General features: G+C 37.4%; 1 protein-coding gene across 7 annotated transcripts in view; it reads right to left on the bottom strand.

Moving 5' to 3' along the window:
- Positions 1-2,843: 2,843 nt before the first annotated feature.
- The window catches only part of LOC124373145 (cell wall integrity and stress response component 1-like), a 29,129-nt gene continuing 11,337 nt past the window's right edge, over positions 2,844-20,635 (bottom strand). For 6 of the 7 annotated variants that reach the window (XR_006923410.1, XM_046831541.1, XM_046831543.1 and 3 more), the window contains one exon: positions 2,844-7,220. Coding sequence is in view for 5 of the 7 variants with exons in the window: in XM_046831541.1 (XP_046687497.1) it covers positions 6,934-7,220 (287 nt within the window). In the remaining 2 variants the exon portion in view is untranslated. The remainder of the gene's footprint in view (positions 7,221-20,635) is intronic. The other variant, XR_006923409.1, reaches the window with a different exon arrangement.

Genomic DNA, 20,635 nt, shown 5'->3' with positions numbered 1-20,635 from the left:
TAGCCTTCGCTAACGCTCAGCCAATAGTATTACTAATATAACATTTATGTTACTCAGTTAATAGTTTACACATTCTGTTTCGCAAAATAATCTCACACACGAAGAAAAATACTGCAGCGAAAATGATTAATTCAGCCTGTTAGGGGGAAAATGATGAATTCAGCCTGTTAGGGTAAAATTGATGAATTCTGCTGTTAGGTCAAAATGATGAATTCTGCCTGGTGGGGTAAAATTGGTGAGTTCAGCCTGTTAGGGGAAAATAATTAATTCACCCTGTTAGGGGGAAATGATGAATTCAGCCTGTTAGGGGGAAAATGATGAATTCAGCCTGTAAGGGGGAAAATTATGAATTCAGCCTGTTAGAGGGAAAATGATGATTTCAGCTGTTGGGGTAAAAATGATGATTTCATCCTGTTAGGGTAAAAATGATGAATTCAGCGTTTTAGGGGGGAAATGATGAATTCAGCTGTTAGGGTAAAAATGATGAATTCAGCCTGTTAGGGGGGAAATGATGAATTCAGCCTGTTATGGTTAAAATGATGAATTCAGCCTGTTAGGGGGGAAATGATGAATTCAGCCTGTTATGTTAAAATGATGAATTCAGCCTGTTAGGGGGAAAATGATGAATTCAGCCTGTTAGGGTAAAAATGATGAATTCAGCCTGTTAGGGGAAAATAATTAATTCACCCTGTTAGGGGGAAATGATGAATTCAGCCTGTTAGGGGGGAAATGATGAATTCAGCCTGTTAGGGGGGAAATGATGAATTCAGCCTGTTAGGGTAAAAATGATGAATTCAGCCTGTTAGGGGGGAAATGATGAATTCAGCCTGTTAGGGGGGAATGATGAATTCAGCTGTTATGGTTAAAATGATGAATTCAGCCTGTTAGGGGTAAAAATGATGAATTCAGCCTGTTAGGGGGGAAATGATGAATTCAGCCTGTTAGGGGGGAAATGATGAATTCAGCCTGTTAGGGTAAAAAATGATGAATTCAGCCTGTTAGGGGGGAAATGATGAATTCAGCCTGTTAGGGGGGAAATGATGAATTCAGCCTGTTAGGGTAAAAATGATGAATTCAGCCTGTTAGGGGGAAATGATGAATTCAGCCTGTTAGGGGGGAAAATGATGAATTCAGCCTGTTAGGGTAAAAATGATGAATTCAGCCTGTTAGGGGGAAAATAATTAATTCACCCCTGTTAGGGGGAAATGATGAATTCAGCCTGTTATGGTTAAAATGATGAATTCAGCCCTGTTAGGGTAAAAATGATGAATTCAGCCTGTTAGGGGGAAAATGATGAATTCAGCCTGTTAGGGGGGAAATGATGAATTCAGCCTGTTAGGGTAAAAATGATGAATTCAGCCTGTTGTAGGGTAAAAATGATGAATTCAGCCTGTTAGGGGGGAAATGATGAATTCAGCCTGTTATGGTTAAAATGATGAATTCAGCCTGTTAGGGTTAAAATGATGAATTCAGCCTGTTAGGGGGGAAATGATGAATTCAGCCTGTTAGGTTAAAATGATGAATTCAGCCTGTTAGGGTAAAAATGATGAATTCAGCCTGTTAGGGGGGAAATGATGAATTCAGCCTGTTATGGTTAAAATGATGAATTCAGCCTGTTAGGGTAAAAATGATGAATTCAGCCTGTTAGGGGGGAAAAATGATGAATTCAGCCTGTTAGGGGGGAAATGATGAATTCAGCCTGTTAGGGTAAAAATGATGAATTCAGCCTGTTAGGGTAAAAATGATGAATTCAGCCTGTTAGGGGGGAAATGATGAATTCAGCCTGTTAGGGTTAAAATGATGAATTCAGCCTGTTAGGGTTAAAATGATGAATTCAGCCTGTTAGGGGGGAAATGATGAATTCAGCCTGTTATGGTTAAAAATGATGAATTCAGCCTGTTAGGGTTAAAATGATGAATTCAGCCTGTTAGGGGGGAAATGATGAATTCAGCCTGTTATGGTTAAAATGATGAATTCAGCCTGTTAGGTTAAAATGATGAATTCAGCCTGTTAGGTTTAAAATGATGAATTCAGCCTGTTAGGGTAAAAATGATGAATTCAGCCTGTTAGGGGGGAAATGATGAATTCAGCCTGTTAGGGTTAAAAATGATGAATTCAGCCTGTTAGGGGGGAAATGATGAATTCAGCCTGTTAGGGGGGAAATGATGAATTCAGCCTGTTAGGGTAAAAATGATGAATTCAGCCTGTTAGGGGGGAAATGATGAATTCAGCCTGTTAGGGGGGAAATGATGAATTCAGCCTGTTAGGGTAAAAATGATGAATTCAGCCTGTTAGGGGAAAATATGATGAATTCAGGGTGTTAGGGGGAAATGATGAATTCAGCCTGTTAGAAAATGATGAATTCAGCCTGTTAGGGGGAAATGATGAATTCAGCCTGTTAGGGGGGAAATGATGAATTCAGCCTGAATCAGTGTTAGGGTAAAAATGATGAATTCAGCCTGTTAGGGGGAAATGATGAATTCAGCTGTTACGGTAAAATGATGAATTCAGCCTGTTAGGGGGGAAATGATGAATTCAGCCTGTTATGGTTAAAATGATTGAATTCAGCCTGTTAGGTTAAAATGATTGAATTCAACCTGTTAGGGGGGAAAATGATGAATTCAGCCTGTTAGGTTAAAATGATGAATTCAGCCTGTTAGGGTTAAAATTGATGAATTCTGCCTGTTAGGGTAAAATGATGAATTCTACCTGGTGGGGTAAAATGATGAATTCAGCCTGTTAGGGGGAAAATAATGAATTCACCCTGTTAGGGGGAAATGATGAATTCAGCCTGTTAGGGGGGAAAATGATGAATTCAGCCTGTTAGGGGGAAAATGATGAATTCAGCCTGTTAGGGGAAATGATGAATTTCAGCTGTTAGGGTAAAAATGATGAATTCAACCTGTTAGTGGGAAAATGATGAATTCAGTTGCTATGGGAAAATGAGGGTACTCCTGGATTAAGTATAACTGTACCTAAGACAAACATTAACTAATACTGTAGTTTCTCTGAACATGTAGCTCATGTATGACGATTGCGACAGAGCACACACAATGAGGATGACTCACATTCGGTTATCAGTAACGGTATCAATGCAGCGAGCTTTTGCGATTGTTTTGACATTTATTGCTCGTTTTACGAGAAATGATTTACAGATTCTGGTTAGTACTTAGTGATCACATTGCTCGCGCTGTGCGTCAGAGCCCCGTGAGTAATTATCGTCAATCATTAATGACGCGAAACGTTCCAAGTAAAAATATTTGCATAAGTAACTAAATTAAATTAGTTCTTGTAGACATGTATCGCAGTCTTATGCATGTAGGCAAAAACCAAGCTGATACCTGTTGATGACAAGGAATTGATTCCTCTGAGAAAAGGTATGATCAGTAACTACCATCTTCTGAGATTTACGTATTTTATGGTGGACATGAATAAAGTATGACTAAGTAATTGGAAGTCACTCCGTGTTAGAGGTTTACGTGGGATTGCAACCACCAAAATATCGGTTTATAATAAAGCTGGCTACCGAAAATCGCATGAACAGTCAACTACGACCAAAACCAAGTCCTACCAGCGCTAATCAATCGCCTAAATTAATAAAGTATGTTCAAAGTTTCACAAAAGCATGACAATTTGTGACACTTAAAGAATAATTTAGTAATGAAATTATAGTTTCCTATAATTCTTTAATTTAATGAAACCTAAACTTTTAATCTAGATTCAAGAGACCTCTTTAGTGAGTGAATTTCATCTTAATAATTCTGTTCTCTCTAGCTACAAAAAGTCCCCAACAATAAAACGCTAGTCTCAAACCATCCTCACCTGAAAACATCTTAGCCTCAAATCGATCCTTATCTCGAAACACCCCTCACTCTATCCTCTCCATAAACACCCCTTAATCCATCTCTCCCACAAACACCCTAGTCTCAAACCATCCTCACTTGAAAACATCTCAGCCTCAAATCGATCCTTATCTCGAAACACCCCTCACTCTATCCTCTCCACAAACACCCTCAATCCATCTATCCCACAAACTCCCTAGCCTCAAACCACCCTCACTCACAAACACTTAAGCCTCACACCATCATCACTACAAACGCCATGGTCTCTACCCATCCTCACCCAAAACACCCTAGCCTCAAACCACCCTCATCTACAAACGTCTTAGCCTTAAATCATTCTCACCTACAAACACCTTAGCCTCAAACCAACCTCACTACAAACGCAATGGTCTCTATCCATCCTCACCCAAAACATCCTAGCCTCAAACCAGTCTCATCTACAAATGTCCTAGCCTTAAATCATTCTAACCCACAAACACCTTAGCCTCAAACCATCATCACTACAAACGCCATGGTCTCTATCCATCCTCACCCAAAAAAACCCTAGCCTCAAACCACCCTCATCTACAAACGTCCTAACCTCAAACGACCCCTAAAAGTGATCTCCAGCTATCTAGATCACGTGATTACCAGTCCAAATCACAGTTAAGTAAGCCATCAAAATGGTTGGTTGTGTTAGATATAGAAAGAATATGTTAGTAAATAAATATTGTCTGATATATGTATTCTAGTTTTCACGCACTGAAGATTAGAATACCACACAGCACATATTTAGTTTTTAACATTTGTTAGCCATTTTGTAAAATCATCGAATCGAATGTGGACTTTTTTATTGAAACCCTAACGTTATTTTTCTTATCCATAAAACCCCCTCTAGTGGTTTGTACCTTACAAGACCCTTTATATAGGAGGGCGAGGGAGATTCTGCACGTAAATACATACATTCGGCCTGCGGCCATCGGTCAAACTGACCAAATCGCTACAAGCACTGAACATGATCTATTACACTTAAGCCGAGGCCTCGAGACAGAGACGCGAGTCTACAATCTTCACGTCGTTAAAGCGTTGTGGTTCACAACCAGTTTTAGTGGTCACGTGGGTTTAGGTAATTGCCGCCATTTGCAAAGCGTCGCGGGTCACTTTCATCTCAGACGTTCTGACTCGTCTTCTGACTCACCCTGTATTCTCGATCCTGTTATATGACTCTCCCCTTAGCACATTATGACTCTTTCAATATAGACCCCAGAACGCTAGCACCAGAAGCAACATAATAAATGTGGTTCTTTCTCGGCTAGGAACATTGGATCTGGCCGTCAAGGGATAATGAGTTTTCAGAATACTCAAGGTTGGATGGTTCATTTAGAAACAGACACAAGACGAGTCTTCGTCAAGGTAACCGAGAACCGAACACATTTCGTAATTTGTTTGATCGTTAGTCCTCTTTGCCACGGAGTCGTAGGTATTTGCCTGTTGAGAGTCATGACATTATATTATTTCTGTGCCAGTCAACAGAGAGGTGTAAATACCAGAAAGGATACTGTCCCACGGTCCACAATAGACATTGATAGCACTGCTCTGGTGGTGTGTCAAAAGGTCTTGTTTTAATTAAAAAATAAAGTATTAAAGTCATATACCACCATAAATGGTATAAAGCCAATAGAGATATAATTTTTCACCGTTATATATTAACTATCCCATTAATTGTGGTCGGTAATATACAAGAGTACTCTCGAAAGTATCAACAGACATTTTGTACCTCTTAGGGTTTTGCAAGAGTACTCTCGAAAGTATCAACAGACATTTTGTACCTCTTGGGGTTTTGCAAGAGTACTCTCGAAAGTATCAACAGACATTTTGTACCTCTTGGGGTTTTGCAAGAGTAGGCTACTCTCGAAAGTATCAACAGACATTTTGTACCTCTTGGGGTTTTGCAAGAGTACTCTCGAAAGTATCAACAGACATTTTATACCTCTTGGGGTTTTGCAAGAGTACTCTCGAAAGTATCAACAGACATTTTATACCTCTTGGGGTTTTGCAAGAGTACTCTCGAAAGTATCAACAGACATTTTGTACCTCTTGGGGCTTTGAAAGATCTCTGAAGTGTCCATCTCCGGCTGACGGACGGGTGCATTTACTTCTTAGGCTTGATTAGCAAGCAGTAAGACACCTGTCCGTCCATCACAAGGTCGTAGAATGGTTGAACAAAACAATAAATCTTGGATGTAACGGTTGACCTTCATTCAACGGTTCGTCAGTGGTACAGCTTCGTGAGGGCGTGGGTTACAGTCCATTGTGTCTTTCTTCCTCTAGTGGACCGTTACAAAAGACTTGGGAATATGGTTTTACTCTGGCGCGGCTGAAGTCCTGTTCGTTGAGGTACTCTACAAATAGTTAGGACAAAGTGGATCGCTCGTAGACTAAATGCTCAAATATGTTGGGTTATAAACTATCAAGCACGATAACTGGTTCACCCTTCTTGGCATGTATCCATCATCCTCCGTGTTGTCCCGAACCCACTAACATGTTCTAAACATTAACTCCAATTCTCAGTATCGGGAGACAATTATTATGTCGAGTAATTACGACGGTGGATAACAATGTTGTTGTAAAGCCTAATAATATATTCTGACTAGCTTTATATTCAGTAGAGCTTATTTTGTGTAATGTATAACGACGGGAGCAACAACGTAGCCGGGAAAGAAATGACAAGAATATTGACCTCCTCCACTCTTGTAGCAGAGGTAGGGGAAGCGCCAGAGGTTGCCGAGGCCCACGTAAGCTAGGATGAATTCGAGTTTGATTCCCTGTCTCTGTTTGTCTCTAAGATCGCGACAGGGCTAGTACTCAAGTGTACACACATGACAAGAATATTGACCTCCTCCACTCTTGTAGCAGAGGTAGGGGAAGCGCCAGAGGTTGCCGAGGCTCACGCAAGCTAGGATGAACTCGAGTTTGGTTCCCTGTCTCTGTTTGTCTCTAAGATCGCGACAGGGCTAGTACTCAAGTGTACACACATGACAGGAATATTGACCTCCTCCACTCTTGTAGCAGAGGTAGGGGAAGCGCCAGAGGTTGCCGAGGCTCACGCAAGCTAGGATGAACTCGAGTTTGGTTCCCTGTCTCTGTTTGTCTCTAAGATCGCGACAGGGCTAGTACTCAAGTGTACACACATGACAAGAATATTGACCTCCTCCACTCTTGTAGCAGAGGTATGGGAAGCGCCAGAGGTTGCCGAGGCCGACGCTGTAGCCCACGCAGGCGAGGATGAACTGGAGTTTGTTGGCCCAGTAGTCCCTCCTCGGCCTGAAGTGAGTCCCGGATTCGCTGATCGTCCCCGAGTAGGAGGTGCAGGAGGAGAGGTCTTCGTCGTCAATGAGCCTGCAACAAGAAGACAAGATGAGAAATTTTGGATACGCAGAGTGGAATTTTACAGTACAGCTTCAAGATGACGAAAAGAACACCGATGAGAAGATTCCATTTTCTGCTACAAGAAAGGAAGGCGTGACAGTGCTGGTAAATAATGTTAGGAATTCAAATAAATTCTCACAAAATAGTGTTTTGTTTAAGAAACTAACTGTAAAAGACTTGTATCATAGGAACACGGTATGGGTATTCCAGTTAAGAATCTCCAAAAAAAGTATGGACTGAGGAGGTATCTACGAGTGCGAGAGTATTTATCTCGTATAGAGAAAGTAAAAGCTTTAAAATTTACTCTTGTCTTACATACTTTCACATCATGTACGGGATAGACTTGTAAGTGATGCTTCAGATGTCGCTAACAAGTTTAATACATGTTTTGCATCTGTTGCTGGTGAGCGAGATCCTCGTTCATCACTTCTAAAAGGAACCTCCAGGCATAGACAAGAGTCCAGCAACCTCATTGGCCTCTGTATTTGAGGAAGAGAACAATCAAATAATTCAACAACTTCCAAGCATAAATTCTAATGACATTAATTTGAATTCAATGTGACTCATAAAATATGCTAAAAGCATATAGTGAAGCCACTTACCAAATTAGCCAATATCTTTTTAAACTGGAGTATTTCTCTCTGATATAAATGTTGTAAAAATGCATCCAATTCATAAGAAAGAAAACTAATTCAGTAAATAACTATCGGCCTATCTCTATTTGGCTTTACTGAGCAAAATATTCGAAACACTGTTTTTATCAAGAATGCTACATTTTTTAAACAACACAACCAGCGTTCAGAAAAACAATTTGGTTTCAGAAAGAAAAAGTCGACATTGAGGCTATTGTGAATCTTTTGGTATGGTTGTAGAGGGAATTGAAGGTCATAGTCACACATTAAGTGTGTTTCTTGACCTTTCTCCAGCATTTGACTGTGTTAATCACAAAATACTGCTTGACAAATTAGAATCGCACGGCATCCGAAGCGTCCCACTTATATGGAACATCTGTAAAAAAAAATTCCAAAGCCTCTGCACTGAGGTATGGAGTCCCTCAGGGATCAATATTCAGTCCAGTTTTTTCCTGACTTATGTTAATGACATTGAATCATCACGACTGCATGAAAAGCTTGTGCAGAACGCAAATGACACGACTCTCTGTTTTAGAGGAAGCTCCAAACAAAATCTGGAATTACAGGCATTTGTTCTTAACAATTGTGTCCAACATTTCAACATCCTCAATCCTCAAATAAACTAATCAAAATCAAATTTTCTGAACTTTTCAATGCGCTCTATAGACATTGAAAGTGGTCATGCTGTTATGATTGCAGACGTATTATTGGAGGAAGTCTATTCTTCAAAGTTCCTTGGAATACACCTTGATCGAGGGTTGACATGGAAAAATCACATTGACCATGTTTGAGCCAAATTATCAGCTGGAGTTTATATCTTAAGATTTTTGGTAAAATATTGCCGGAGTCAGATACTGATTACGGAGTACTACGGCTTAATTCATCCCACCTTTCGTATGAAATCGTAATGTGGGGAACCTATGCAAACAACCATTTTATGACAGTAAAGTTGTTTGTAAGTTATTACAAAAAAATCAATTCGCATTATCAATAATCTGAACGATATAGTCGTGAAGGACAGTGTTCAAAAATGTGCAACTGTTCATTTTTCCATGTCTATACATATTAGAAACATTATTTTGTTTGTCTAAATGTGCCTTAACCAGAGGACGAGACATACAGGAATATGAGACAAAAGGCGGAGATAATTAGCGTTCGGGAATGCACAGAACGATCGTCTATGAACATATTTACCTTCACAGGCTTTTGTTTATTTTATAAACAGATTGCCAAACTCATTTGAAAATTCCCCAACGCCCAAGGCGTTAAAAACTCGTATCAACTCTGCCTGGCATTGAACGTTTTTAACAGTGTTGACGAGTTTCTGGCGTTCAACTGGGAGACCACACGATGAGGAAACTGACTGCAGCGCTGGAAGCGGGTATATGGAGTGTGAATGTTTGAATGTTGTAAGTTTAAATGTGCCTAATATGAAATAAGAAATTTAGCAGCAAAGGATGTGTATTGAATAATATTTGTGTCAGAAAGATGAAAGGTAAGTCCATACAAATATCAATAGTCATTGCTAAAGATGATGAACGATTTTTAAAGAAAGTTTTACTCAGTCCTGGGAACCGTGGTGGTTCCTGAAGGGTTACGAACCACACGTGCTTTCGCACGCGCACTCACACACAGCCCTGTCAATAATTGAATGTTATTCCCATGTGCATCGATAACTGTTATAGTTTTTATTCTTATTTGATTCAATTATATATCTTTTTATACATTTTTTATCTTTATATAAAAACAAAGAGAATTAGTTCAAAATCATCATTCTTCTAATTTAACTGCTATAGTTACGTGTTTAGTCTCATTTTTATTTTTAAAATTTAAATTTCATACAATAATTTCAATACGTTTCAAAAAATAAACAGTAGTTTCTGATCGGCCTGGTTTAAAGAGTCCTACAAGCACATACAAAGCAAGCTGTAAAACAGTTTTGAAATAAATTTTTTTAATAAAAGAAGAGGCCGATCCCCTTTTAAGCCTTATTCTGTCCGTCCTCATAGCCTGTGCGAGGATCTTATAAAACTGGATAAAGGGGAGAGTCGATGCAGTACAAGGTTGATGGTACTGATAAAAAGTGCAACGGTCACAGACAGGATTTGAACCTGCGCTATTTCTAACTCAGACCCAAAGTCCAACGACTTCGACCACTCGGCCATCGGCACTCCCGGTATGCAATAAGAAGTGGAAATTAAGAATGCGACAGTTAAAATTATGTTACGCGCAATTATATTGGAAATAAAAAAATAATTCCCACAGAAGAATGTCAATGACAACTTTACAAGGCATCAACTCATGTCATTACACAAAAACATACCTTAATGTAAAGGGAACACCTCATGGTTTGAAATTACGAATAATTAATCATTCTTATGTGCACCTTGTTTTTGTACTCATCTAACTACCAACCAATATGTAGATTAATAAATAAAATAATATTTAAACAAATTAAAGTTAAATAACTTTATAATCGACCACTCCTAAAGCACATATGACCTACAGACAATCTCAATTAGGCCTAATTTGGACCGCTTTGTAACCTACAAAACGTGATTTGAAAAGACTATCATTAATGCTATTGGTCGCTAATTACCAATGTAAGTGTAAATGACTTGAGTGCAGTTCGGGATAGAGACTTTCGCGCAGTGGTTATAACCGGTATAGCGACCTTGTGACGTCACGAGTCATATTGGGACAATAGAACACATTTTTGGATTGCCACATAAGTAAATGTACATAAGTCAATACAATGCGAGACTATGTTCCGGAATGTTCTGTCTAGAGTATAGTAACGCAAAGGTGCAGCAAGAACAAGATTCAAGGTCCACAAATACGTAGTTCTAGGAGTTGTGTGGTTGGTAACTCTGACGTAATTTTTATCGCGTGACATTCCACCATCCGCTCACATCTCGTGGTTGTGTTGTGAGAGAGATAGTCTACACATAAGACCTGTACAAAAGTATAGTGTACAGCATATTAACTTCTTATGGGATTCAAAAAGAAATTTCGATCTTAGAAAAGTAACTTAAATGAGTTAATCTATGTGTAAAAGTCAATGATTTAAAACACAAAAACAGGTAGAGGAATTCTTTAGAAAAAGCCCCATCAATAGCCCTAGTTTTGGTGAAAATTGTTGTGCGGGGGGGGAGGGACTGAAAAGATTAAAATACCAAACATAATTTTTCTCTGATCATATTTTTATACCTTGATGACCTTAAAAACCAACCGTTAAACACACAAATAACTGACAGAAAAGATAATGAAAGGACTCGAAGTCCGTATTTGCAACCGAATGGTCGGTCGGTCCTCTATGGTTGGCTGACGGTAAGTTCCCGCAGTTTATTAGTTCAAGAAATACAATACTAGCCTGTGAAGGTAGTAGTAAGTAGTAAGTAGCAAGTAGTGAGTAAGTAGGGCTCGGTGTTGCCTCGTTGCTGTACGTTAACATTACCGTGTTTAGCATGTCTACACTTTATTACTTCGAGGAATACAACACTCGCCTGTGAGGGTAGTAGTAAGTAGTAGGTAGTAAGTAGGTAGGTTCTTTGTTGCCCCATTATGTAGTTATCGTTTGCTCTACATTATAATTAACGTGTTTGCCAATCCTACAGTTTATTAGTTCAAGGAATACAACATTGGCTTGTGAAGGTAGTAGTAAGTAGTAGGTAGTAAGTAGTGAGTAAATAGGGCTCGGTGTTGCCTCGTTGCTGTACGTTAACATTACCGTGTTTAGCATTTCTACACTTTATTACTTCGAGGAATACAATACTCGCCTGTGAGGGTAGTAGTAAGTAGGTAGGATTCTTTGTTGCCCCATTATGTAGTTCTCGTTTGCTCTATATTATAATTAACGTGTTTGACATTCCCCAGTTTATTAGTTCAAGGAATACGACACTGGCCTGTGAAGGTAGTAGTAAGTAATTAGGGATTGTTGTTGCCCCATTATGTAGTTCTCGTTTGCTCTGTATTATAATTAACGTGTTTGACATTCCCCAGTTTATTAGTTCAAGGAATACGACACTGGCCTGTGAAGGTAGTAGTAAGTAATTAGGGATTGTTGTTGCCCCATTATGTAGTTCTCGTTTGCTCTGTATTATAATTAACGTGTTTGACATTCCCCAGTTTATTAGTTCGAGGAATACGACACTGGCCTGTGAAGGTAGTAAGTAATTAGGGATTGTTGTTGCCCCATTATGTAGTTCTCGTTTGCTCTATATTATAATTAACGTGTTTGACATTCCCCAGTTTATTAGTTCAAGGAATACGACACTGGCCTGTGAAGGTAGTAGTAAGTAATTAGGGATTGTTGTTGCCCCATTATGTAGTTCTCGTTTGCTCTATATTATAATTAACGTGTTTGACATTCCCCAGTTTATTAGTTCAAGGAATACGACACTGGCCTGTGAAGGTAGTAGTAAGTAATTAGGGATTGTTGTTGCCCCATTATGTAGTTCTCGTTTGCTCTGTATTATAATTAACGTGTTTGACATTCCCCAGTTTATTAGTTCGAGGAATACGACACTGGCCTGTGAAGGTAGTAAGTAATTAGGGATTGTTGTTGCCCCATTATGTAGTTCTCCTTTGCTCTATATTATAATTAACGTGTTTGACATTCCCCAGTTTATTAGTTCAAGGAATACGACACTGGCCTGTGAAGGTAGTAGTAAGTAATTAGGGATTGTTGTTGCCCCATTATGTAGTTCTCCTTTGCTCTATATTATAATTAACGTGTTTGACATTCCCCAGTTTATTAGTTCAAGGAATACGACACTGGCCTGTGAAGGTAGTAAGTAATTAGGGATTGTTGTTGCCCCATTATGTAGTTCTCCTTTGCTCTATATTATAATTAACGTGTTTGACATTCCCCAGTTTATTAGTTCAAGGAATACGACACTACCCTGTGAAGGTAGCAGTAAGTAATTAGGGATTGTTGTTGCCCCATTATGTAGTTATCGTTTGCTCTACATTATAATTGACGTGTTTGGCATTCCCCGCAGTTTATTAGTACGTGGAACCCTAATACCAAATAATTGATATAATCCAATCAGTACAATCACCGCTTACATAACGGTATATAATTGCTTCCTCTATCAGGTACAGTAATTATCTGTCATATTTGTTAACATGTAGTAAATAACAGATTCTGTGCCCTGCTGCACAGTTGTGGTCTGAAATAGTTCGTCTCTTGTGATGGCGCAAATAATTTATTGTATCCTATTTTCGTTCTAATAAAATATCAAGTTTCGTCTGAATTGTGAGACAGCTAACCTATAACCGGCATTTTAGTGGGAAATAAAAGTCCATTAAAACTTCCTTATTAGGCTACTTTTGTTCTCCACATACGATGGCGGAATTTTAATATGATTATGATTCATTTCAATTCAATTTAATAATTCCTTTGGTTGGTTTTCCTACTCCTTGTCCCCTAGTCTTACCAGATTTAACCATTATAGAGAAGGTCACTGTTGGATACGTATATTATTCAATTTGTTGGACTTTTATATAGAGAAAATATTATTGTAAAATTAACCATTCCTTTCACAAAATTCCGCGTTGTTTTAAGAAAATTTCTTTGTGAATTTTTACGAATTGAGTATGTAATGTAAAGACTTCTTGAGTATCTAACTATGAGGTAAAAAAATTATGGTTGCCTGTAAAGTCGGTTTTACGGGCGAAGATTTTACGTGACAACGTCTTTTTCTCGGTAGAATATTTATTGATATGAATATTATTAAATTGCACAATAGGAACAAGGAATTGAATGAAAATAAGAATTGCACAAATTTTAACTATAGAAATATATTTTGTTTACTAAAACATTGTACATAATTTGAAATTAATTAAAATTTGTTATTGTAAATGGTAAAAGTTGAATAAAACATTTACTAAAATTGGAATTTGAAATTCTTGCTAAACACACAGTTAAATTCTAACTCCGCGCGTGGTGATTGGTCGGTTTAGTTCGTTTGTTTGGTCGCACTGTTATGACAGGTTAGAGGTTATAATTTGTTATTTTATTTTAAATGTTTGACTAGCAATACGCGCTGTTTCTTCTCAATCGACTGAATTACGATTGATTGCAGAGTGATTTAAACTAATAATTTACTTAACACTATCAACATTTGTCAATAGTATGACATAACCTATAAACTCAGTTTCTCAACTTTTGTGTCAATCTAACAATTAATGAATCAATCATAGTTTACGATAATGAAATATCAGTGTACAATTATTTACCTTTATTGTTGTAGTTGTTGTAAATGACGAATCTAAGCACTCCACATTTTCACGAATAAACATAGTTATCTGCTTTATCCCGTGCGGCGGACCCACAGTTATCAATTATCCCGTGCGGATCCCGTGCGGCGGACCCACTGGACGGCCATCGTAACGTTACCGGGCGTTACACTTTTTCATGAGTGACTCCGAGCCGCAACCTAATTTAAGACGTTGTCACGTCAAAATCAGTTTTATTATTAACAACAGTATCAACAAAACTAAAAAGTAACATTATTGTATCCCTCCTGTGTTTAGTTCTTTTCACTATTACGTGAAAATTCCTTAAAATGTTAAACCTCAAAAACTGTTAACTGTTTACCTTCGGACGTAGACTTACACGTGAAGACTCATGGTGTACGAGCGTCCATATGATTTCAAAGTTTTACTCCTATAGAGCAAACTTTTTATTAAAAACTAAAAAGTATTTGTGTATGTAATAAGTATACCTTAAAATTAGTTCCGAGAGTACAAACACAAGAGAGGAAAAGTGTTCAGTGAAGCTAAAGTCAAGATGGCCGCCAAAACCCTCCCTACAAAGCGACTCATAATTTCATACACCCGCTATAATCATGATTATCATTTGATATGGTCTTAGTGACTTTAGTAACTACACAGAGCACAGAAATTGTAGTTAATTGTAGTACTACACCTATAAAATTGTAGTTAGTTGAAGTTACAACTTTATGGTAGTTGAAAAACACACACTTTGTGCAGTAAAAGCACATAAAACAAAACGCAAGTGATCCTGTCTTGGATAATAGTTTCCGTTTCCGGTGTCCGTCCGCCATTGTGAAAACACAAGTCCCGTTTTATTCTGCAGACTGACGATGTAGGCCTAACCGTTTCTAAAAATCAACATGTTTTTAGAAATATTGTTAAATGTTGTTAGAAATGTTTTAAACACAATACTGATGCCTATGTATTTGTATTGAGTAATATTTCTACATCTCATCAATCCTACACCTCCTCCGTAACCTATAGATAGACTGCGGGTCCAGCGTTCTTTAATCGAAAATTTTCTTTAACTGGCTCGAATCCTGAAGGTAACAAAATATAGACCCTAGGAATAATAAAATCAGTATATTTTGAAGCTTATATGTGCATGAAATAGTACACAAAATTTCCTTTTTGCCACAATTTTAAATTTATACTTCGCATTTAAAAAGAATCATTGCAAATAAAACAGACAAAAAAAGTTTTGTATTCATAAAACCCATATATCATTATATTATATATACTTCGACGCATTAAGCATTCGTAAGAAATGTTATAAATATTTTATTTCTCTACAAGAATTTCTAACCACATTTTAATTTTTATTATCTTCCAGTGCGTTATTTATTAGATTGGGAAAAGTGATGGTGGATTTTCTTATTTTTTTTTTTTTTTTTTTCAAAAATACAAACATGTTTGAATAGATCTCTCTTAATAATAAAATTTCAATACAATTTTTTTACAATTCAAATACCTTTACCGTAGCGTGGGTGACTTCAACCGAGAGGTCACGAGTTCGATTCCCCGAGTGGTCATACCCCCCCCCCAAATTTATGAAAATATATGTGTATTTAAAGGTCTGGACTTAACGTAGCTACGCTGGGAAGGGTAATTCAATGTGAATATTGAGTTCAGCTCCAGCTCACCTTCCTCTTAGAGCAGCGTCTGGAATCTGACGCTGTCACACACTTGACTCCTGGAATCTGGAGTCATGTTCGTCTAAACAAGTAAACAAATTCGGCGACGAAGACATTCGGTTGCTCCTCCGTTCTTAGAGGTCGTGTCTAAAACAACTTGGTGCACCTGATGAAACAATGAGACCAAGATTACACTATATTTTGTACTCTAGGCGTGTCTGATGTCCAAACGATATATGAGTTCATTTTTAGTTTCTTTGTCGCCAGCGGTTTTGAAGATTCCAAACGCTTAGAGGAAGAGGAATCTTCGCTTCCACTCTTTCTTGGATTCAATATAGCTGGAACCCTGGAACCTTCCTTGCAGGGCGACACTCTACAGAATGTTCCGAGACGGACGTTCTATGTAACGAAGTAGCTCCAGTAGCTCATGCTCTGTGGTCCACACTCCAGGCTCTATCGACCAACCATGACCGGCCCTGAACTCCTAATAAGTACCAGACACGTGCAACAGTGAGGGGGGGGGGTAGTCCGCTGCGAGTTGTGCAATACTGCACATCCGCTTAACTGCTCATTTTACAAGTAAATCACTTTCTAGACCATTTTCAAATTTGTGTTGACATCCCTGAGAATCGAACCCATGACCTTTCGGCCAGAGGGGCGCAGCTTCACCTACGTTATGGTGAAGAACTATTTTTCCATTCTATTAAAAATAGCTTAGCTCCCACAACGGGACTGGTCTGGAAAAATCTTAAATGTAAGGTAAAATGGAACTGCATAAAATCTTCAGTGTTTTGGTATCTCGGAACAATGCTATAAAAATATTACGTTTGGAAGACCGGATGAAAATGGTATTGTACATTTTATCACACACTTTCCTAAATTTAACTTTTATATTTCTAAACTTTATCTAGTGTATATAACATGTCTATCTATTCATGGCTGTACAACCGATAGATCTGCTTGTGTTGGTAAAATACGGAACGTGACTTTCAATTTTCTCTTGTATTGTCGAAATATTTATACTCAAGTAGAATGCAGTATGATCACTGTTATAACCGGCATTAGTTTTGTGAAATGAAATGAATGAATGAAATGAAAAATTCCATTATTAAAGAGGCGGAGTTAAGGCTATCAAGTCCTCTCCACCACTCGATCTTATATCGTATAAAGTACATCTACAATAGTGTGATGCAATTGTGGTAAATTATTAATTTATTCTTTAAATAGAAAACAACAAAAATGCTAACCTATACAAAATTAAATAAATTTAAAGTAAAAATCTATATATTGCATTGAATTCGATACTTAAAATACAAAGAAAAACTGTATACATATTAATACAAGCAAACTCAAAATGAGGAACAATAAGACACATTCAATCACTCTAACACACTGATTGACCACATGACCACAACAAGCAGCACCACCCGTCACCCCACAGCACCCTCCCCCCAGCAACAATCCCCTAACCCCCGCCCCGAAGCGAGCACGGTCCTCAATACATTCGATATCATCGGGGAGAGTGTTCCAAAGGCGACAAGCCTGAACAGTAAAGGAGATATTAAAAAATTGTTGATCGATGAATTGGAATTGATAGTAACGTGGCTCCCCTTCTTGTAGATCGTTTACTAATACCAGAAGTAAAGTTGAAATGATCGGACAGACAAACAGGATATTTGGTTTTTATAATTAATTTAGATTATAAACTATGTGGAATTTACGTAGTTGATGAAGTTCCATGAGTGACAATTACTGAAATCTTGTGTAACGTGCTCATGACGTCTGATATTAAAAGTAAATAAATGAAATCTATGTATAAAGACAATGTTGATATAATATATTTTGAATTATATATAGTCTACTGTGTCAGAGGGTGTGTACATAAGTAGTGTGAAGAATTTTGTACGTTAAAACTTCAACAAGCATTATAATACTTTAATGACTTGCGTTTTCATTTTATGCGAATGTGTTGGACAATAACTGATAAACCTTACATAACACCGAGACAATGAATGCTAGTACTATAATATCAAATCAAATCAAATTCTTTTATTGCAAGGACAACGTGTATGAGTTGCATAGCAAACGTCAATATTGTACGAGTATATTCTAAACTTTTAAACATTCATACCACATTACCTCATTCAAACATACAGTTTTACAATCACGCATCTTTCATTCCTGGCCAATGAAACCCACTTCAAACATTGGAGTCAGTCATTCCAATTGTGTGGTCTCCCAGTCGAATTCAAAAAACTCATCTGCATTATAAAATGCATGCGACACCAAAAGGCGTTTGAGACGAGCTTTGAACGCCTTGGGCGTTGGGGTAGTTTTTATAGAGTTGGGCAGTCTGTTGAGGAAATTAACACCTGCTTGCGAAGGCAAGCGTTCACAAACTACCGTTGTGTGTCTTCCCGTACGGTAGTTTTCTCTGCATCGTGTATCATACATGTGTATGTCCCGGCCTCTGGTTAAGGCACATTTGTACATACAAAACATGGTTGTTTCTAAAATGTAGAGACACGGCAACGTCAACAGCTGCAATTTCTTGAAAACCGGCCTGCACGACTCTCTGTAATTGATTTTTGCGATGATTCGAATCGATTTTTTTTTGAAGTCCGAAAACTCTCTGGAAGAGAGTGTTTGCACACGCTCCCCACAGAACCAGACCGTAGGACAGATGGGGATAAATCAAGCCGTAATACGCCGTTATCAGTACCTGACTCGGGCAGTATTTTGCTAAAGACCTCAGAACGAAAATTCCTGAGGAAATTTTGGCACAAACGTGGTCAATATGATCATTCCAGGTCAACCCTCTATCAGGGTGTATTCCCAGGAATTTTGAAGAGCAGACTTCGTCCAGTGTGGAGTCCCCCAAGAAAACTGCGGGTTCACTAAGGTTTTCCACCACACGCAAAGAAAAATTCAAAACATTTGATTTTGATGAGTTTGCTGTGAGATTGAGGCTGTTGAAGTGTTGGACACAGTTGTTGATGTCAACAAAAGCCTGTTGTTCCAACACTTCACTGGATTTCCCACTGAAACAGAGAGTCGTTTTTGTTTCGTGTTAGAGTGATTGAATGTGTCTTCTTGTTCCTCATTTTGAATTTTCTTGTAATAATATGTATACCGTTTTTCTTTGTATTTTAAGTATCGAATTTTTACTTTAAATTTTTTTAATTTTGTATAGGTTACATCAATTGTTCATACTACTGTACAATTTGATTGTGACAAGTGTCTGTCCAGAGAGCTCAGAGTCCTGTTGTCTACATGTCATGTGGTCAGATTTAATCGAGGGGTAAAGAAAAAAGGAGTAATGAGCAGTTGAACAAAATAACTGTTCTCGTTTCCAGCACAAGATATGTTTACACAGAAAGTTAAGATCCTTTTTAAATTTTTGCATCGATAAAGTGGGCAACAAACATAACCTCTTCTTCGTGAACATTCATGCACGAGAATCGTTACTTCCAATGGACTCTTCTCATTGAAAATTTTCCTATTAATGGTAAGTGTAAAACCTTTTGGACGTGTGTTCTTTTATCACGCAAAACTACTGAACTAAATAAGATAAATTTTTGTTTTGAACAATAACCTAATATTTTCGTTTTGAAATTATTACATGAACCTGTCCCACTGTAATTTGAATGTCACAGAAAGACTTTTTTAAGTGCGAGAGAGGCTGAAAATTGCAGGCATTAAAATTAATAAGTTTTCATTTCAAACTTTCATAAGTGTTTTGAGCAAAGTTAAATCGGAAAGATTCTTTAAAACTCTGATCTTATTTTGTACAATATCACAGTGTTTATCAGCAGATAACACTGAAAAAGGTTTATAATTTTTTTTTAATCTATTTAAAAATACAATAAAATACAATATTTTTAATCGCAAGGAGAATAATTTTGTGTAAAGATCGTTTACAAATTCAATAATTTAGATTAATCTAGTTAATATAATAGAGTATACAACAAAATAAAAGCTTAGACTATCAAAGCTTTGTGGATAAATTAATTTTTAGATGTATGTAGATCATTTTATGACAACGGAGGGGCTTCTATTGGATTTTGCTAAGTGTGAAATTTAAAATAACCAATTTTATAATGTATAATTTTTTTTGTTGCGATCCAAGAATTCATCAACACTGTAGAATTCTCTTGATACTAAAAATGCGTTTGGCTTTATTATAAATAAATTTGGATTATTTCCTTGTTTGGTTTATTCAAGTAAAATTGTAGACTACTTTTATCCCAGTTTGAATTAAAGGATGTTCAGATATACGTAATGTATGTTGATGAGATCTAGGAATTTCATTGAATCTGGTATTATAATTATTTAACCTTCTTGTTTGATATTTACTTTTAAACAGAAAATACTTAATTCGACATGAAATAAACATACTAAACATTTTTGACTCCCTCAAATTATATCACGGGTTTCTTTGTCGCATTTTCTTTATTATTCTTACGGCTGTTATTTATTATTAAAGTAAACATAAATTAGGAAAAATATAGGGTTAATTATCTAACCTTGTGGGACCCCAAGTGTAGATTTATTGAATCTGATAATTGTCCAGATATTGACTACAGATGGTGATAGTGAATAATGTAATATACTCATATATACTTCAAGCGTTAGAAATTAAAACCCCAGCTTAATCAACACAATTGCGAATGTGTGCACTGAAAGAATATAAATTGGATTCCTGGATATTGTGACTAAGCCCGATTACAGTTCTTTGTTTAAAACTCATTACTGAATGTAGATAGTTCGAAAGGGTGTCATAATTTCGGAAACTTGTCAATGTAAAATTGCTGATTGATAGAATGAGGTTAACACT

Source organism: Homalodisca vitripennis, unplaced genomic scaffold (assembly GCF_021130785.1).
Source record: "Homalodisca vitripennis isolate AUS2020 unplaced genomic scaffold, UT_GWSS_2.1 ScUCBcl_4906;HRSCAF=11345, whole genome shotgun sequence".
In the NCBI taxonomy this organism is placed as follows: domain Eukaryota; kingdom Metazoa; phylum Arthropoda; class Insecta; order Hemiptera; family Cicadellidae; genus Homalodisca; species Homalodisca vitripennis.
This window is presented reverse-complemented; position numbering and strand designations above follow the sequence as displayed.